The sequence below is a fragment of the Phytophthora sojae genome, assembly GCF_000149755.1.
Source record: "Phytophthora sojae unplaced genomic scaffold PHYSOscaffold_1, whole genome shotgun sequence".
Taxonomy (NCBI): Eukaryota; Oomycota; class Peronosporomycetes; order Peronosporales; family Peronosporaceae; genus Phytophthora; species Phytophthora sojae.
Window position 1 is genome coordinate 9,176,538 of NW_009258115.1, and position 16,905 is coordinate 9,193,442.

At 50.9% G+C, this 16,905-nt stretch overlaps 4 protein-coding genes across 4 annotated transcripts; 1 reads left to right on the forward strand and 3 right to left on the reverse strand.

Moving 5' to 3' along the window:
• Positions 1-250: 250 nt before the first annotated feature.
• On the reverse strand, positions 251-508 carry PHYSODRAFT_376146 (hypothetical protein; the record flags this gene model as incomplete). Its single annotated transcript, XM_009518345.1, has 1 exon — positions 251-508. A coding segment is annotated over one exon (258 nt), but the record flags the coding sequence as incomplete, so codon positions are not given.
• Positions 509-13,274: 12,766 nt separating this feature from the next.
• Positions 13,275-13,460, forward strand: PHYSODRAFT_409002 (hypothetical protein; the record flags this gene model as incomplete). Its single annotated transcript, XM_009518346.1, has 1 exon — positions 13,275-13,460. A coding segment is annotated over one exon (186 nt), but the record flags the coding sequence as incomplete, so codon positions are not given.
• A 439-nt stretch (positions 13,461-13,899) lies between these two features.
• On the reverse strand, positions 13,900-14,544 carry PHYSODRAFT_466606 (hypothetical protein; the record flags this gene model as incomplete). The annotated part of the gene is made up of 1 exon (XM_009518347.1): positions 13,900-14,544. One exon carries the CDS (start codon positions 14,542-14,544, stop codon positions 13,900-13,902), a length of 645 nt encoding a protein of 214 aa, XP_009516642.1.
• A 1,299-nt stretch (positions 14,545-15,843) lies between these two features.
• PHYSODRAFT_322891 (hypothetical protein) lies at positions 15,844-16,888 on the reverse strand (the record flags this gene model as incomplete). Its single annotated transcript, XM_009518348.1, has 4 exons — positions 15,844-15,959; positions 16,041-16,243; positions 16,272-16,493; positions 16,758-16,888. 4 exons carry the CDS (start codon positions 16,886-16,888, stop codon positions 15,844-15,846), a joined length of 672 nt encoding a protein of 223 aa, XP_009516643.1.
• Positions 16,889-16,905: the final 17 nt, after the last annotated feature.

The window sequence follows — 16,905 nt, forward strand, 5'->3', positions numbered from 1 at the left end:
TTTGAGCTGCTTCTAGTGCCTCGCTGTGCGAAAACGGTCGTTCCTCCTCACCACCACAATCACTCTCACTGTCACTTGGAACTTGCTCGCTTGCGTCGTCGCTGTGTGGGCTATCGTCAACAGCATCTTCAACGTCAACGTAGCGTGCCGCACTCAATGGATCCAACAGATCTAATCTAGATATCAGCGCTTCTAGATCTTCCAGCTCCGTTTCTCTTGTCATCGGCTCACTGTCGCGCTCAAGCCTAGCGCTCATGCTTCCGGACACAATCCTAGTATGCCGCCAGCAGTGTCGAATTGTCGCATCCGAAACCGCGTTCCATGCGTCCACGACAAATTTTATTGCCGTCAACAAATCTAACCGCTTCTGTGGACCGGTCTGCTCAATCACCCACTGCACAAATAATTTCTTGTACTTCAGCTTGAAGTTTCGAATAATGCCGGCGTCCATTGGTTGCAGGTGCGACGTAGTATTTATTGGGTGGAAATGGATGTACACATTGTTCAGTTCAATGTCAACATGACCGGCAGCGTTGTCGAGCAGCAAAAGTATTCTGCGTCCATGCATCTTGAGATTTAGCGCCCGCACCCACTTCAAAAACACTTCAGATGCCATCCATGCTTTTTGGTTCGAAAAATAGTCCATAGGGATCGCACCAACGTTGACACCTTTGAAGCAGCGCGGTTTCGCAGCTCGATTGATCACGATGGGCTCCAATTTTTCAGTACCTGCCAAGTTGCAGCACAGTCCGATACTAATTCGAGTCTTGTCCTTCTTTTTGCCTGCAACGGACTTGAGTGACTTGGTAGCATACGGTAAAACAGAGCTGTCTCGTCCATATTGAAAATATCGTGGGGGTTGTATTTGTCGAGTAGCTCCATTAACTCTGCGCGTTGCTGGCCGAGGTCCGCCATGTCAACCGATCCAGCCTCCCCATGCATCTTGTGTAGCGTCACACGATGACGAAACTTGAACCGTTGAATCCACGACAAGGAAATTGTCTCCTCTCCGACGAGTTCATTTGCCTTTGTTCGTAGCACCTCGTCCGAGAGGAGACCCTTGGATTCTTGAGCATGCACGAACTCCATCAGCTTGTCTTCAATAGACGCATGGTGCGACTTGCGTTTCTTTTTAATGTTCCCATTGGGAGTGCAGTCAAGTGGCTGGCTGACAATTTTCCCCACTGTCGACAGGCCAATCTTTTTGTTGAGTGCAAAACATGCACTTTTGGAAGATATGACCTCCTCATCTTTTTATCACGTATCTATAATATTCGCCAATGAAATAGATGTCAACCGTCCATTGCACCTTTTCGTTGTACACGAATAAATGTACTTTTTCAGATTACCATATCCTGTTGTTTGATGTCTTGGAGCCAATAGAGGATGTTAGCAAATTGGTATTTTACGAGTTGGGGATAAAGACACTCGACCACCGCTGTCTATGTTCCCGAACTCGTAAGAGGGGAGTCGTGTTAGTACGGAATCTCCCGAGAAACTCGTAAGGCTTTTTCACCAGACTACAAGCCTTCTGATTGGCTCGTTACTCTCATCCTGCATCTCCCCCTCGAGCACCATGGCCGCCATGGCGCTTACAGGTACATGTAGCACCGCGACTCGATTCGAGTCGCGGTGGTTCGAGTCACTCGAACCACCAGTGCCCCCCCCCCAATCCGTGTGACGTCCTTGCCTCTCCCAGCGAGGCACACGAGGATGACGACGATTCGGCTGCGCGTCTTAAGTCATAACGGCGCGTCGAAGTAGAGTAGGCAGCCATTGACCACAAAGAGCAGCATAAAGCAGAATATGTTGCTTAGTGATGTCCGAGTTCCTGATCGTACTATTGGTTAGGATATGTCAACCTAAGAAGATGCACAGCGCCTCGATACTGTAGCGTGTGATTATATCGCGGGTGATGACGTCGAGAAATGTAGTGCTGCGCTGAGCGCGCGAATCTCATCCTCGGTGAAGCGGAAGTACCTCTTGCAGTACGCATCGCTGTGCTCGTTGAGCCTCGAACGCCTGGAATGATCAGTCACTCGGGGCTCTCAAAGCGCGAAGCAGCATGGCATCGGATGCAGGGATCTCCTGTCAGCAGGGCGGCCTCTATCGCTGGGAGTCAGTTGGATTTCGTAAATGGGAGGATACGAGAATGCTAACACTGTCGACGATTTCGTTTTAACTAAACACATAAAAATGTTGACCGTAAATTTGAGTCGTTATTTACGAAGTTGCTAACATCCTCTAATATCAGCTCTTTTTCTACGTTCTTTTCGTCGCTGAATTTGTCTCTTTCTTCGCTTTTCAATGGTATTTTCAGATGTTTCTAACTCCACCTGGATGATTAGATACTATATGCGAATGAAAATTTGCATTCCTCGGACACGAAGAGATAGTCAGAATTTGGGATATCGCGGAAGCGCTCTAATAGTCGATTTTCTTTTATACCCGGCGCCAATATAGCCGGAGTTCTCTGTATACAATACATAACCTCATATAAATAATACTTCAAGGTCCAACAACAGGACGAACGGAGATGGGCAAAGGTACTGATGTAAAAATCCAGGATACCTGTTTGGCTAAAAGTACTAAGCTGTGCAGTTTGAAAATTGGCGCCCTTTTGATTGTCTGCGCGATCTTCTCTGTATTTACGATTCCACTTTCACATTTGCGCACTACCCGCTAAGCCCTCTACGAGTAGTACAAAGTAGAGCTACTAACCGCACTGATGTGGTGCGAACACGCTTGGTCGAAGGTCAGCGCTGAAACAACTCAGCACTGCTTTACTCGGGTTTGATTAACACCTTGTCTCAGAACGGTACTCGCCTCAGACGCGTAAGCGCATGTCGTAAGTTACGACTTACCGATTCACTTGATATTTGTATGGACCATGTGTTTCTCATCGGGATAGGTGTATAAATTGTCATCAGGTTTTCTCGCCAATGTTGTAAGTGATACGACATAGAAATAGAGTAATCGCCGCTCAATGTCGTAACAGACCCCACTTACAGTCAACAGATGGCTGAGGAGGTACACTGTTCTGCAGCTCCGATCAGAAATCACATGAAAGAAGGTGCATTGGCTCAACAAGCTTTTATTCAACCACACGAAACTGACCACTGACTAACTGAAACGCAACCTACACGTTCACTGTCATTGCTGTCATTGTCCACCATCACTTCCTTCTTCGCGGGGAAGCTGCAGTTCCCACCGTGTCTTCTTGCGCTTGCCTGCGTTCTTGCCGGGCGTGCGCTACACGGCGCGGTTCCCCAGGTCTAGCCGGTCACCCTGAGCTGCCGCCAAAAGTGTCTAAAGTCAGCTTCGTGTGCTGGGTGAAGGTCCTTCACTTATCCTTCACTGAAGGATATCTGTCTGGTCCAACTCTGGACGTACTGTCCGGACTCTGGACCAAACTGTCCAGGCTCTGGATCAAACTGGAATCTTTCACCCACCTGAACCCATCCTCTGACCCGGTTCTGTGAACTTGTTGCAGAGACCTCTCGCACCTTATAGGTTGCGGTTGCTTGAAATAAACTTGATTAAAGTATGACAAAATCGTGTCTATACGTTTTTCTAGTATAACGCGCTCAATGTCGTAACTTACGACATAAAAACAGACATGTCGTAACTTACGACATAAAAACAGACATGTCGTAACTTACGACATAAAAACAGACATGTCGTAACTTACGAGGTTCGGAGACAATGTGTTAAGTCAAATCCCGTCTAAGATAAACTAATTCAGTACAGCCTTTTCTCTGGTAACGGTGAGATCACTTTATAAACCTAGAGCCCTTATACATATCAGGCGTTCGGTATTCAGGCAGAGTTCTGTATTAACCAGTGATAGGAAGAAATATATTGACAGCGAGTTGCATGATTTGTCGTCATTGCAGTCTTGCATTGCAGTACTAGCTCACTTGCGATTGAGAACTGCAATCAAAGCCACCACTGCAATTTGCATTGCAATACGCTGTCATGGCGCAATACATTACTGCACTTACGATATTGCAGTGTACAGTTGGCTAATACAGCTTTATTATACACACAGAACAGAGTTTTCAAGAGTCCGCTATGCTCGATATCAACGTGCTGTAGATTAACAGCAGATTTCTGCTGACAATTGCCAGGGCGTGCTGGTGGTGCTAAGGGAGAAGAACTGGAAGAGAAACCATGTGAGTGAGCACAGTGAGTATTTTGAGTTTCGCTGCAATATTGTATTGCAATATACACAGCGCATGCAATTGATATTTTGTATTGCTATCGTTCTGCAGTCTTGTATTTTGCTTGCAATATTTATCACCAATATATTTTTACTGGGATAGGAAGCAACGTTAGTGCTGCTATCGCAGACCAAACAGGATTATATCCGTGGTACGTCAAGTCATAAGGTGACCCCTCTTGACCTAACTGGTACATTGTCCTGAAACCGGCGTGACCCCAGTGCCGCACTGGGCCCTCCAAAAGGTTTATATGCGTGGGCAAGCTGAACTGGTAGAAAACCTATTACACCGGTACGGCCGCGGTGCCGCACTGGGCCCTTTATATGCGTGGGCAGATTGAACCGGTATGAGTCAGTAACATATATCGAATAGTAGGAGTGAAGTAAAGTGAATGATTGAAGCGGACGAACTGCTGCAGAAGCATACAAAGGTAAATATTTTCATTTTCTACAAGCTACAAACAGTTTCAAGCAAGGTTCGTTTTATCACTGTGTATAAGCACTATCTACAGTTTTGAGGTGAATTACCGGGCAGACGCTGCGGCTGCGAAGCAGGCGCAGGAGATGCCCGTGGTTCGTAAAAAAAACTCATAATCTTAGAAAGCGATTATACCAAAAACCTCCTATCCCAACCTTCGCGGAGCCCTAGTTCCAATCACTGCTATTAACTCTAACAACCACGAAGTGCAGGTTCAATACGACAGCAATCACAGCATGACTGCGTAACATTCTTAATTTAACCTTTACACCCAACAATCTCGCGCGTTGCACGAAGAAACTCTCGAATTTAGTTTATAAATTTATCCTGGTAGTGCTACTCTGTAGTACGAGAAGCCCAATAGGGATTAACTTGAGGCTTCAAATATGTGGACCACAGAAAAAGTAGGTACTGGACCAATACAAATCTCAAGTGTAAGGGTCTTATAAATATAATGTTTTGCATTGAAAGCCCAAATCTACTCATTTACACAGGTTTTATTACGAAATATAGCAGGTGGAGGCTTAAATGATGTGATACGTTAAAGTTTTGGATATTATCTGGTCTATTGTGTTAGGGTGTACTTAAGCTTTCTTGAGAAAACAATCGGCGAGGAAAGTGATCGTTTACATCATGGGTGGGGCCAACTCCTTCAACGTCTAACGCAAAATAGTAGCTGTTTTGAATTGAAAATCTCTTGATTAGTTAAAACCTCTAATCAGTTGAGCATAACTCTGGGATCGCGGTGTCCCGCCTATTCAATTTCATTCTTCAGCTCCGGCCTAGTAGAGTCTCTCGTGGTCGTCCTCGGTCCCAGTAGTTCACACAGCCTTCAGCGCTTGAGCCGAATGGAGCATACTTCTTTTACACGTAGTTCCATGATCAGTTGGTGCGCCTTGAGCGCCTGTGCCCGCGCGCTGAAACTCGTCGACGCCGTCATCGTCGTCCCCCGTGACCTCCACGCTGCTCGCTGTGGCCGCCAAGGAATCAGACGTCGTCGCAGTATCTGCATCAGCCTCCGCTGCAGTATCAGATGATGCTGCAGTCCCAGTGGACAGCGTGAAGATCGATCTGGGCACTGAGAAACTACACGAACAAAAAATGTTTGGCATATTATGGACTTGATGAGTTCTTCGTAGCAGCGCGCTCGGTACCACGGCAGCAAGTATGAGCCCGCGGAGGGTGGGGGCTACTGCAGCGACCGAGCACGCCGCGTTGACAGGTTGCATGGTAGATTGGTAGATTGGTAGATACGTGTTCTTGACAGTAGCGCGCTCAGTGCCACGGCAGGTGGGGGCCACCGCAGCAACCGAGCACGAACTGAAAAGTGAGAATACTCGCCGACGCATCTAAAGTCGTGCCACGTCAAGTCAGGATCTTTCGGAATTCTTCTCAGCACTTTTCCGGAATATATTTTATATTTTGATTCCGTTCTTAAGCTGGTGTGTAACTGTAGTAGGTCGAGGATTTACAGACATAACACCAACGTGGGCGCTGGAACGCCCGAAGCCACCAACATATACTATGGTAGTGAAGCTTATGCTCTTCTGTGTGAATCTAAGACTGAGCTCCCCCGAGCCTTGCCTGCCCTGTATAGACCAGTCCAGGAAGACTGGGGAGCCAGTGAAGCTTGAGGAACTAGGGTAAGGGCCATAGGGCCAAAACCCACTACAGTAACCTCTCCAAAAAGTAACAGATTATGGTACCATGGTACTATAATTCATGAAGCATGGTTCTGTTTATTTGCTCTATACTATGCGCTTTTGGCCTGTCAAAATTTCGCGTTTTGTGTTTCACCTAGCCTCTAGGAAATAGTGAACCGATAATTCATCCTGGGCCTGCGTTTTCATTGTTGCATATCTACTTTTTGCATCACTAATAGTTAAATTGTACGCAACAAGTTGCTGGTCGGAGCTGTACATTGGAGCGATTCGCACCCCAAGCTATCCTGGCCTCCACGTAGGTCTTCTCGAGGCTTCAGATAGGTGCGGTCCGTAAAACTAATATCGCCCCAGTTTCTGTACGGAAGTATGTCATTATAATAGTTCTGCGCGAAAACTTCCGGAAGTTCGGTGTAACGGGGTACAATCAAGTGTACCCCGTTACATGAAGAGTGACGGGTGTCACTCTCCCGAGTACATGGTACATGGTACCAGTAGCTCCGCAAGCCAACCATTTGAGTTTGCGTGGGCTTTTGTATAGTTAACTTGTAGTTTGTATTACGACCACGTTAACCTCTACCAAAATACAGTCAGTCTTATAACCTACTCCTTTGTAGCAAACCGTTCCCTTTGAGGCCGGGAACTGGTGAACTGCTGTTCACCTGGATAGTAATATCCGCACGCACTTCCTCTGTGCATTGTGCTGTGTGACCCCGTCACACTTGGTAGCACTTGTAGTCAATCCTACGCCTACGCGAGTAGATTGGTCTACCTGAATCCTCGGTGGCTCAGGTCTGTGAGCCACGATGGACCGAAGTGAGTTTCCTCACTTGACTGACTCGCAGTTCGAGTCGGTGCGGAAGATGACGGGCATCTTCGGAAGAGATGCCCTCCGGAGCTTGGCGGCGGCGACGCCAGCCGAGCAGGTCGAGCGGGTGAGCGCGTTTGACGAGTACGAACGCGGGCTCATCGCTCATGTGCAGGGAAACCTGCTGGCTCAGATGATTGAGCCCAAACGGGTGCAGCCTAAACCTCTGCGGCTAGCTGTGCCTCCGTTCGAAGGGAAGGAAGGTGAGAACCTTCACTTCTTGATCCGGGAGACCGAGATCGCAATGAGCGCAGGTCTCATCTCGGCCGAGAACCTTCGAGTCGCCTTCGCGCTCTCCAATCTTGGCGGACGTGCTAGGACTTGGGCGTATACGCGCGAAGCGATGTCGCCTGGATGTTTCACATCCTGGGCTCAGCTGTGTGAGCAGCTTTGAGCCGCTTTTCTCCCGGCGAACAACGAGATCCGCCAGTGCTCGCGCTTCCTTGCCTGCAAACAAGGGGAGCGCGAGCTGTACGCGTACGTACAGGAGATGCGCACGTTGGCAACCTCGCTGGTGGGGAACCCACTGTCCGAATACGTCAAGATGACAGTCTTCGTGGACGGCCTGAAGGTCGGTCCTGCGCGCACGCAGTTGTACCGCGTGCGCACCGCCACTATGGAGGAGGCGATCCAAGTCGCCTTCCAGGAAGAGTACAGCCACAAGCAGGCTGGTGCTCTGGCTGTTGTACAGCCTGTGGTCGCTGACAGCGAACCAGAACCCATGGATCTGAGTTCGGCTGAGCAGTACTCAGCCCGCTGCTACGGCTGCGGCAGACGAGGACACTATCAACGTGTCTGCCCATCGCCTGGGTCTGGGAAGAAGACCTACCCGAAGACCAGAGGGTCAAGGGGACGCCGACGCCATGCACCGTCAGGTGCTCAAGGGGGACACAACCACCAGTAAGGACGAGGGCCTTGCTGGGGTTGGCCCGAGTCTTTGTGATGGGTGTACGGAAGGCGTACACCACAGAGACCCGGGGTCCCTTGCGAGCACTGACGCTCGCATTGGTGAAGGACAACGGTGGGTTGTCGGTAGTACACGTGAGTGTGCGGGGGTAATGGTATCCCTAGACATGATTGAGTCTGGGACGTCGCGTGGATGTTCGCACGTCGCCAGATGTGTCGGTTGGAATAACGACACAAGTGCCGAGACTCTGCGAGAGAGTCTAAGCACAAGGTCAGGTCTCATTGACTGAGGCTGGGCCGAAGAAGAACCTTGGGGTCCGCTGTGACCCTGGCTGCCGCGCTCGAGGGCGCTGACAGCAATGGAACCGCACATGGTCCCGGACATGGAACCGGACATCGTCCCGGACATCGTGCCGAAGCCGGCCCTGGGCATGGAACCGTATATGCCCTCGGCTTGAGCAAGTATGACTTGGCCCTGAGTGCGCCGTGCAAGCTGCACAGGCTCTCGGTCGAGTAGCACGACAACGCCTTGAGGCTAAGTCGGCCCTCTGTGTCTGCCAGAGCATTGGTGAGTCATGTTCCCACCTCTGGACAGACACAAGGGCGTCCGATGGGACCGCCAGGGCGCTGGATGCGTCCGACAAGACGAAGAAGAAGAAGAAGGGAGGCATCATTGACATGCTGATCTCCATGAAGAAGGTGCAGTGTATCTGCAACCGAGGGCTGTTATGCCTGGCATGTGGAGCTGCCTCAACAAGCAACTCCAGTGCTGAGAGTCATTGCTCGGCATGAGCATTGACAAGGGTGGTGTTCGATGACACCACCAGGTAGGTAACCAAGGACCACTGACTAGCGGGTAACTTAGTTCCGCACAGAGCATGTAATGCTGAGGAGGCCGCTCAAGGCACCTCCGGCGTGGGTAACCAAGTACCACGGACGGTCGCCCAGACCTTAACTGAAGAGGAACGCGCTGCACGCGCTTCCTGTGTGGGTAACCAAGTACCACACCCGGTCGCCCAGACCATAACTGAAGAGGAAGGCGCTGCAGGCACTTCCTGTGTGTGTAACCCAGGTCCACACCAGGTCACTCAGACCTAAACTGATGAGGAAGGTGCACGATGCACTTCCTGTGTGGGTAACATAGTTCCACACGCGTCACTCAGACGGTAACGGATTGTGAAGCCGCATGATGCGCTTCCTGTGTGGGTAACGTAGTTCCACACGATGCCGTAAGGCTCCGTTTGAGCCGGAAGGAGTCGCTCGAAGCGACTTCAGCGTGGGTAACTTAGTTCCACGCACGGTCAGTATGACCAAGACTAGTGATCAGGTCACTTGGGCTTCCTCGCGTGTGGTGGATGACCACGCGGAGTTTAAGAGGCTCGTGACACCGTCACGATGTCATAGCCGCACGGTCCTCTTGAAGGCGCCGTGCGGCTTTGATTTTAAGCGGGGGAGGAGTGCGCGGAAGCACTTCCTTCCTCCAAGGGCTTGGCACCCGGTCATCATGGATGACGTTCGACTGGGTGTCGACCAGCGCAGCTGTGGCCATGCGCACAGAAGACGTGGCTTGGGTACACGACGTACCTGCGGCGATGCATGTTGCGTCGCCGACGACTCGGCGAGCATGGTCGATCACGACTGGAACGTGTCTGCCGGAGGGCGACACCTCAATGACCACATGCAGGAGCATGTTCGGTCTGAAGGCAAAGGCCGCTGCACGGCGGGGATCGTTGGTACGGTCTGTCGCGCCTAATACTGTGCGGCGTTGGGACAACAAGTGTCCATGACTCAGTGCCGAGATGGCTGAGTCTGAGTATGCGTGCATGCCATGCAGCTACTCTGAATGCAGGACAAGCCGTACGCTGTCGTGGGTGTCATTGCCCGAAGACGTGGGTAGCAGAGTAACACGTCAAGTCACGCAGACTCAAACTGCATCCAGGCTGGTAGATGCCAAGCCCTGGTCGACGATGTTGACCCAGAGCCAAAGAAGGGTAGCTGCCCGTGCCACCGGAGTCTGCTGGCACGATGACTCGGTGCTGCAGGGCGGCGCGAGGTTAGGCGGCCGGCTGGCGCCTGACCCGCCGGGGCTCAAATCGTAAGTGGGGGAGGGGATCGGAAGTGCCCTTCCTCCCGAGGTCTCTGGCATGAGATTTGCTTCGTCGTAGAAGCCAGTGTAGTGGCTGCATGGTGTAGCCACTCACGAAGTATTGCACGAAGGTGCTGGACCTGATGCATCGCTGCTCAGGTCCCATGGTCATGGTGACCGATGGCCAGCAACCTTGGCAGCGGCTACTGTCGCTGCTGGGCCGAAGATGGCGCGCGCATTCGCTGCTGGAAGGCTGCCTCTATCAGGCAAAGACATGGCAGCCAGTCTGCGGCTTGGTCCGCGGACGATGGCATGTGTACATACGCAACACCATGCCGCAGCGTGATGCTGTTGCAACACTGGACGCGGTACGTCTACCGGCCAGGTTGCTATCAGTCCCGAGCATGGGTGTTGCCCACGAGAGGAGAACCCGAACGTGTTGCCTTTGCAGACATTCACAGTTGGCGCGGCACATGCCGCACCTGTAAGGCGCGAAGCCATACGCGTGCACGTGGCACATACTACCTGTGAGATAGTCGCGGTGCGTGACGCTCACTGTGTGCGTGGCCCTTGGTGTACGCGAGGTACCCCTAGTGCACGCGACATTTCTTGTGCACGTGGCACTTGAGGTGCACGAGGCACTTATGGCAGTCGTGGTACGTGCCATACACGACGTGCCTTTGCTGTATGAGGTGGTGCCCTCGTACACCTTGAGGTCCTGTATGGACTGTGTGCCATGCGGTCTTGCACGCACACCGACCTGGTGTTGGTCGCCGCGACGCAGGATGCGATCGCCGGTGACGGAGGGCAATACACCCCACACCACGATGAAGTACCCTTGCGGTACCCTGGTGTCGAAGGAAGACACCTTAGCGTCGGCGACGTGATGGCCGTGACGCGCTGCAGGGCTTTAGACAAGTCCGCCGCGTTGCTCTGTATGATGAGCGGGTTGCTGGAAGCAGCCATGGTCGCTCAAGCAAACACGACGTTGAAGCATGACGCTTCATGGCTGTGGTCAGCGCTTGACCATAGCCCATGGGTCGAGCCGACGTATTCGGCCGACCGGCACACCGTGCTGTGACGAGTGGGGCCCTGTCCGGCCGCTGTCATGGCCGGAGATGAGCAGCACAGCTCTCTCCATGGTTACGCTACGCGCTGACCGGAAAGGTGCTGTCCCTCGCGGGAGGCACTGCAGCACGAACGTGCCAGCGGGGCCCGAGGGCCATGCGACACCAACTACTGGTAGTCTACGAGGGACACCGCAAGTTTGGAGGCACATGCATCCCGTGCCGAGGCACTCTGCGCCTGCTAGCGCTGTGAATACGGCCACTAAACGCGTCGGCTTCGCGGCCAACATCGCCGAGGGCAGGGGGATTCCGCGCGGGGTGCCCGCTGTGGGCACAAGTCACTGTGGGCGTGACGATGAGGCGCGCCAGCCTTGCGGCGGCAGCGCCCGAGAATCCGACCTTTGGGTGTTCCGATTCTCTCGAAGCTGATTGGAGAATCAGATGTGATTATCAGATAAGTGGGGGAGGATGTAACGGGGTACAATCAAGTGTACCCATTACATGAAGAGTGACGGGTGTCACTCTCCCGAGTACATGGTACATGGTACCAGTAGCTCCGCAAGCCAACCATTTGAGTTTGCGTGGGCTTTTGTATAGTTAACTTGTAGTTTGTATTACGACCAAGTTAACCTCTACCAAAATACAGTCAGTCTTATAACCTACTCCTTTGTAGCAAACCGTTCCCTTTGAGGCCGGGAACTGGTGAACTGCTGTTCACCTGGATAGTAATATCCGCACGCACTTCCTCTGTGCATTGTGCTGTGTGACCCCGTCACATTCGGCATCACAAAAAGCGTTACCAGCCCAACTCTCTAGTTGACTCTTTTATAAATTTATTGATTCTTTGTTATTAATACATGTTATTAATATTATCTGCGCTGCACACTTTTTCAAGATGAATCGTACACAACTGTCTAACTCCACAAACCTGCTAGCCAGATTCACTACACACTTACAGACAGTTTGTAACGCCAGTGTTAGCTATACAGCTAAGCGTGCGAACACTACTCATACGTGGGAAATACAAGATTTTGCTTCCAATAGCGTTTTCACCAGGTTTCTTAGTCCTACGTTGAGGATGTAGGAGAACTTTGAGAAGTGTCTCGAACTGAAAGTACCAATTTCCATTATTAGTGGGGACCCGGGTGGAGGACCCCGGGGGATGTCGTAGTTCGAATCTAGCTTTTACGGATATTCGTACTCGGGTGCGTTGAGCCTGGGCATCTTCTGCGCCTGCAAAGCAGGGGCAGCATCTGCTTACAGGGCTGACACATCGGGTTTAATCATTAGGTTTTAATATAGGTTTTATAGTAAAACCTGTTAGCCACCAAAACAGCCAACAGGTTTTTCCCAGAGTCAGTTGACTTGGAATTAGAAAAACTAGCTTGACCAATCTGTTCTATTGTGCTTTATCAACAAGTACACGACGTCCTAGCTTCTAACTTCGACGCGTGCTAGGAGGGTACCAGAAAACAAGGTGGTTAACAGTTGCTAGGAAGGCAAGTTGAAGTTACCTTCTCATAGCCAATCACAACTGCCGAATACAGTATGTCGACCAATCAGGTTCCAGTATCCTGGGTATGAGGCTCGTACGTACCACAGAATTAGACATCATAGTGTTCGATTGAAGGAACTTCAGCTTGCTTATCGCGACTTAAAATAGATAAAGGGGTGAGAATACAAGCGGCTGCTCACTCTCAAGACTCCCCTCCGCACAGCAAGCATGGGTGACCACGAGGAAAAATGCATCGCGTACATGCTTGATCCTCGGTATGTCGGATGCGGAATGGTTCCTGACACATACGATCGATATGAAGATATTATCGTCGACTTTCCTGCGTCTGATACAGCTCCATCACTCGTGACACCACACGAAGCAAAAATATGAGCGTGGAGCTGACTGCTTTCCAAGTGTACTGCAATAAGATGAAGACGAATCAAGATCGACGTTATTTGGAGCTCGAAGAGAAGGTGAAAAGCGTATACGACTTTTGGGTGACAACGGGTTCGCGGTGGCCGACACTCAGAGAGCTGGCTTTGAATGTGTTCAGCTTAGTCGCTTCGAGAGCTGCATCCGAGCGCACGTTTTCGACTAGAAGCTTCATCCACAACAAGCTTAGAAATGCGCTGAGTGCACCGAAAATCGAAAAGCTTCTTTACATCAAGGCCAACCACAACTACAAGCGCGAAAACGGCGATAGTTACGAGAATGACCAAGAACTCAGTAGTGAAGAGTACATTTGCATTAAAACTAGGTTCTATTGGTTTAAACCAAGGTAAAACCAAAACCCTAATTCCATTTCAAAAAATCGACAGATTTTACCAGCCCTGGTCACTGAAGTGTGCACCAATTCCCCGGTATAATCCTCTCTTTTAGATTACAGTGTTGTCGATGGCAATAGAGCTGAGCAATTCCATGTACTTGAACATTTAGTCACTGCTAGGCTAACTAAATACTAACTACTTCTAACTAATTTGAAGTAGCTACTAACAGGATACCCTCATGAAGGCAGCAATCTGTTTGAGGAAGAAGAAGAAGTTGATTAACTGCTTAATGAACGTCTCGTTTTGCTAGCTACCTCAATATAAATAGACTAAGTTGTTGCGCTAGTTATTGACGGGGAATCCAAATCCGTCTTGGTGACGGGGGAATAATTTCTTCACAGGGTTCTTCGAATCCCAATCTCCGGAGGGTAACACAAACTGCATGTTTGCCAAATCCAAGCTCTGTTGAATGCCGAAAAATAAGTTGGCAATGTCGGCCAAATGTCGCCTTCACGCTTTGTGTGTTTGGCTTGTTAGCGTCCGTCTCATGAAAGTAGATATCATTACGAAGTCTCCATATACCATGAAACGCTATGGAAGTATGCACCCTCCAAAGCAGCACTTCCTTCTGATGCCGTCTCCAATTTGCTCTGAGATCTCGCGGCTTGGGAAACAGCAGTAGCCACCAATCTAATTTTGCAATAAACACTTGGCTCCAAGGCCGCCACATTGTGGTCCACACCTCATCCAGTGCTGGGCACGAAAAGAAGCAATGCTCAACTGTTTCAATTGCAACGCATGATCTTCGAACACACTGCTGCACGGTGGGATTCAGCGACTTCAAAAAATAAAGTCGTGACCCGACGATAAGATCACCAAGGAAAAATCTTAGCGTCACCTCGTGTATAACAGGAATGACGCATCTTTGAAGCCAATTCCACTCCGACAGCGTTGAGTGGATTAATGGCGTTGGGCATCCCAGCAAAGTCATTGGATGGGTGCCCACTTCGTCATCAACTTGCAGCAAGATTTTCCAATCTTGCTTGCGAAGGTGGGGGAAATATCTGGTGCCATTTCCGAGTGGAATACCATACGTCGGGGGAATGGTTTCACATGTGACAACACTCATTCCACCATCCTCTGGCCGCGGCAGGACGTGTTTAAAACTTGTGTGAGTTGGCGATACAGCAGCAGTATTTCTTCAAGCTCAATTTGCGTTTTAAGCTGATGCTCGAGAAGTTGTGATACCTTGCTAAAGAAATCGAAAGCCGAAGGCCATCGATGAGAATAATCCAAAACATCAGCAAAACAACACACTTCCCTGGCTGAGAGCTCGCAACACAATCGTCTAAACTTGATATAACCTGTTCCAACAGGCACTCGCTGAGATTCAGTTCCCACTTGAAAATCAGACATTTTACTCCACCATATTGGACTAAAAGTGCGTATTGTAGCTCCTTGGTTCTAGTGACGGGAAGTTGGGATCGACGGGGCCACACCAGTTTATTCCAGTCGCGAATCACCTTGCGCCACCATATTGGTAGCATCGCTGCTCGCCATCCTGGTGGACGTGGAGGATCTTGAAGGAGAAAAACTCCAGACCATGGCCGTGAGTACAGACCATAACGAATTCTCAATAGCTCTGCAATAGGTCGGTACCACACAACCTCTGAGTCGCTATCACGAGTTTCAAGTGCTTGGACAACTTGCTGAAGCAACATTAAGTGCTGGCGCTGAATGTTGCTAAATGAAAACTGCAATATCAGGCACACCAATGCCATCTTTTCCCTGCGCTTGAAGGGCAAACTTCTTGCGAACGATATTAATTCCCGGTCCGACGCCAACACGATTGTATAGTATGTAGCGCATGACTACACGCCACCGCTTGATGAATCGAACTGGGATATTAGTTGTAGTTGTAAAGTACCACAGCAAAGACAAAATTATAGCTTGAACAACTAAACGCCGACCCATTAGGGTTCTCGCTCTACCTTTCCACAACTGCAGTCGAGCCATTAGCTTATGTTCAAGCTGCGCTGCTAGCATGGATGACGTATCTGCATTTCCAAATGGTATGCCGAGGTACTTGACGGTATCACCTTTGCGCAACGACCGAAGAGGTCCCAGGTTTGGAGAGGAATGACGGTTGTTCATCGAGCCTCCTTCTCGATGATGACCGTGTTGGACTGATTCAGTCGGCGATGGACTTCCGTTGCGCCCTCGCGGATATGAGCATTCGCTGCACGATGTAGCTCTTGTGCTGGCGCTCGTGCTTGCTCACGGCCACAGGCTAGGCCTGGAGCTCCAGCAGAGGCACGTTCGAGGCACTGAGTGTGTCCTGGATCGTGTTGAGGTTGTCCTTGAGGTTCATCACGATCTCATTTCGGTTTCCACGGCCTTGCGACACTCGTCAATGAACGAGTTAATGCCTTCGCTCTTTCTCAATGCCTCGCCCAACACACGCGTTGCTGTTCTGGATGTACCGACGCACCAGCGACTCCTCCAGCGGGTGAACGCCCTCGATCATGGCGTTGTTCGTCTCCACGGTGTACATGATCTCCCCTCGGCACTTGTGGAACATCTCCCCTTTGGCGGAGGTCTGCAGCGCCGACTGAGGCACCTCAACGTTGAGCAGCCGCAAGTACTTGATTTCGCGAGCACTGGGTCGAAGTTGACGCGAAGGAGCGCGTCTGCGGGTGACGCAGCAGTAGTGGGTACTTGAGCTTAGATTGCGAAGACGCCTCGACGTCGCGACTCCACTCCTCCACCTTCTGGTTCTCGTACTCCTGCATCGACGCCATGATGGTGCTGTAGACCTTGTAGACCTCCTTGGCCTCTTCGCGCTCCATCGGCTCACGCAGCTTCTTCATCGGGTGCTCGATACGCTCCACCAGGCCACGACACCACGTGAGATCGCCGGCCACTGACGGCAGGTTCCAGCTGATGAGGGGCTTAGACAACTGCCTGACCGTCTTCGGGCGCCGTACACTGCTGGGGCTCGTTCGAAGGACTGCTCAACCGCTCCATTATCCAGGTCGAGCTCAAGAAGAAGTACGTGGCGCTCGTGCAGACCTATGGACACGACCTGAAGCTCGTGTAGGAGCTCTTCTTTCACTGTCGTAACCCCCCCCCCCCCCTCCTGCGTGAGCACGGAGCCCAGTCGGCGCTCGAGCTCATTCATCTTGCAGCGGAAGTCGTAGAAACTTGGAGGCCCCTATATCCATGATGTCGAGCGACACGCCCTTGAACGTGTTGACGCTCGTGTTGACGCTCGTGTTGACGCTCGTGTTGACGCTCGTGTTGACGGCCTTGGTGAATTCGGCGTGGATCTGCATATCGTATCCAATCCAGT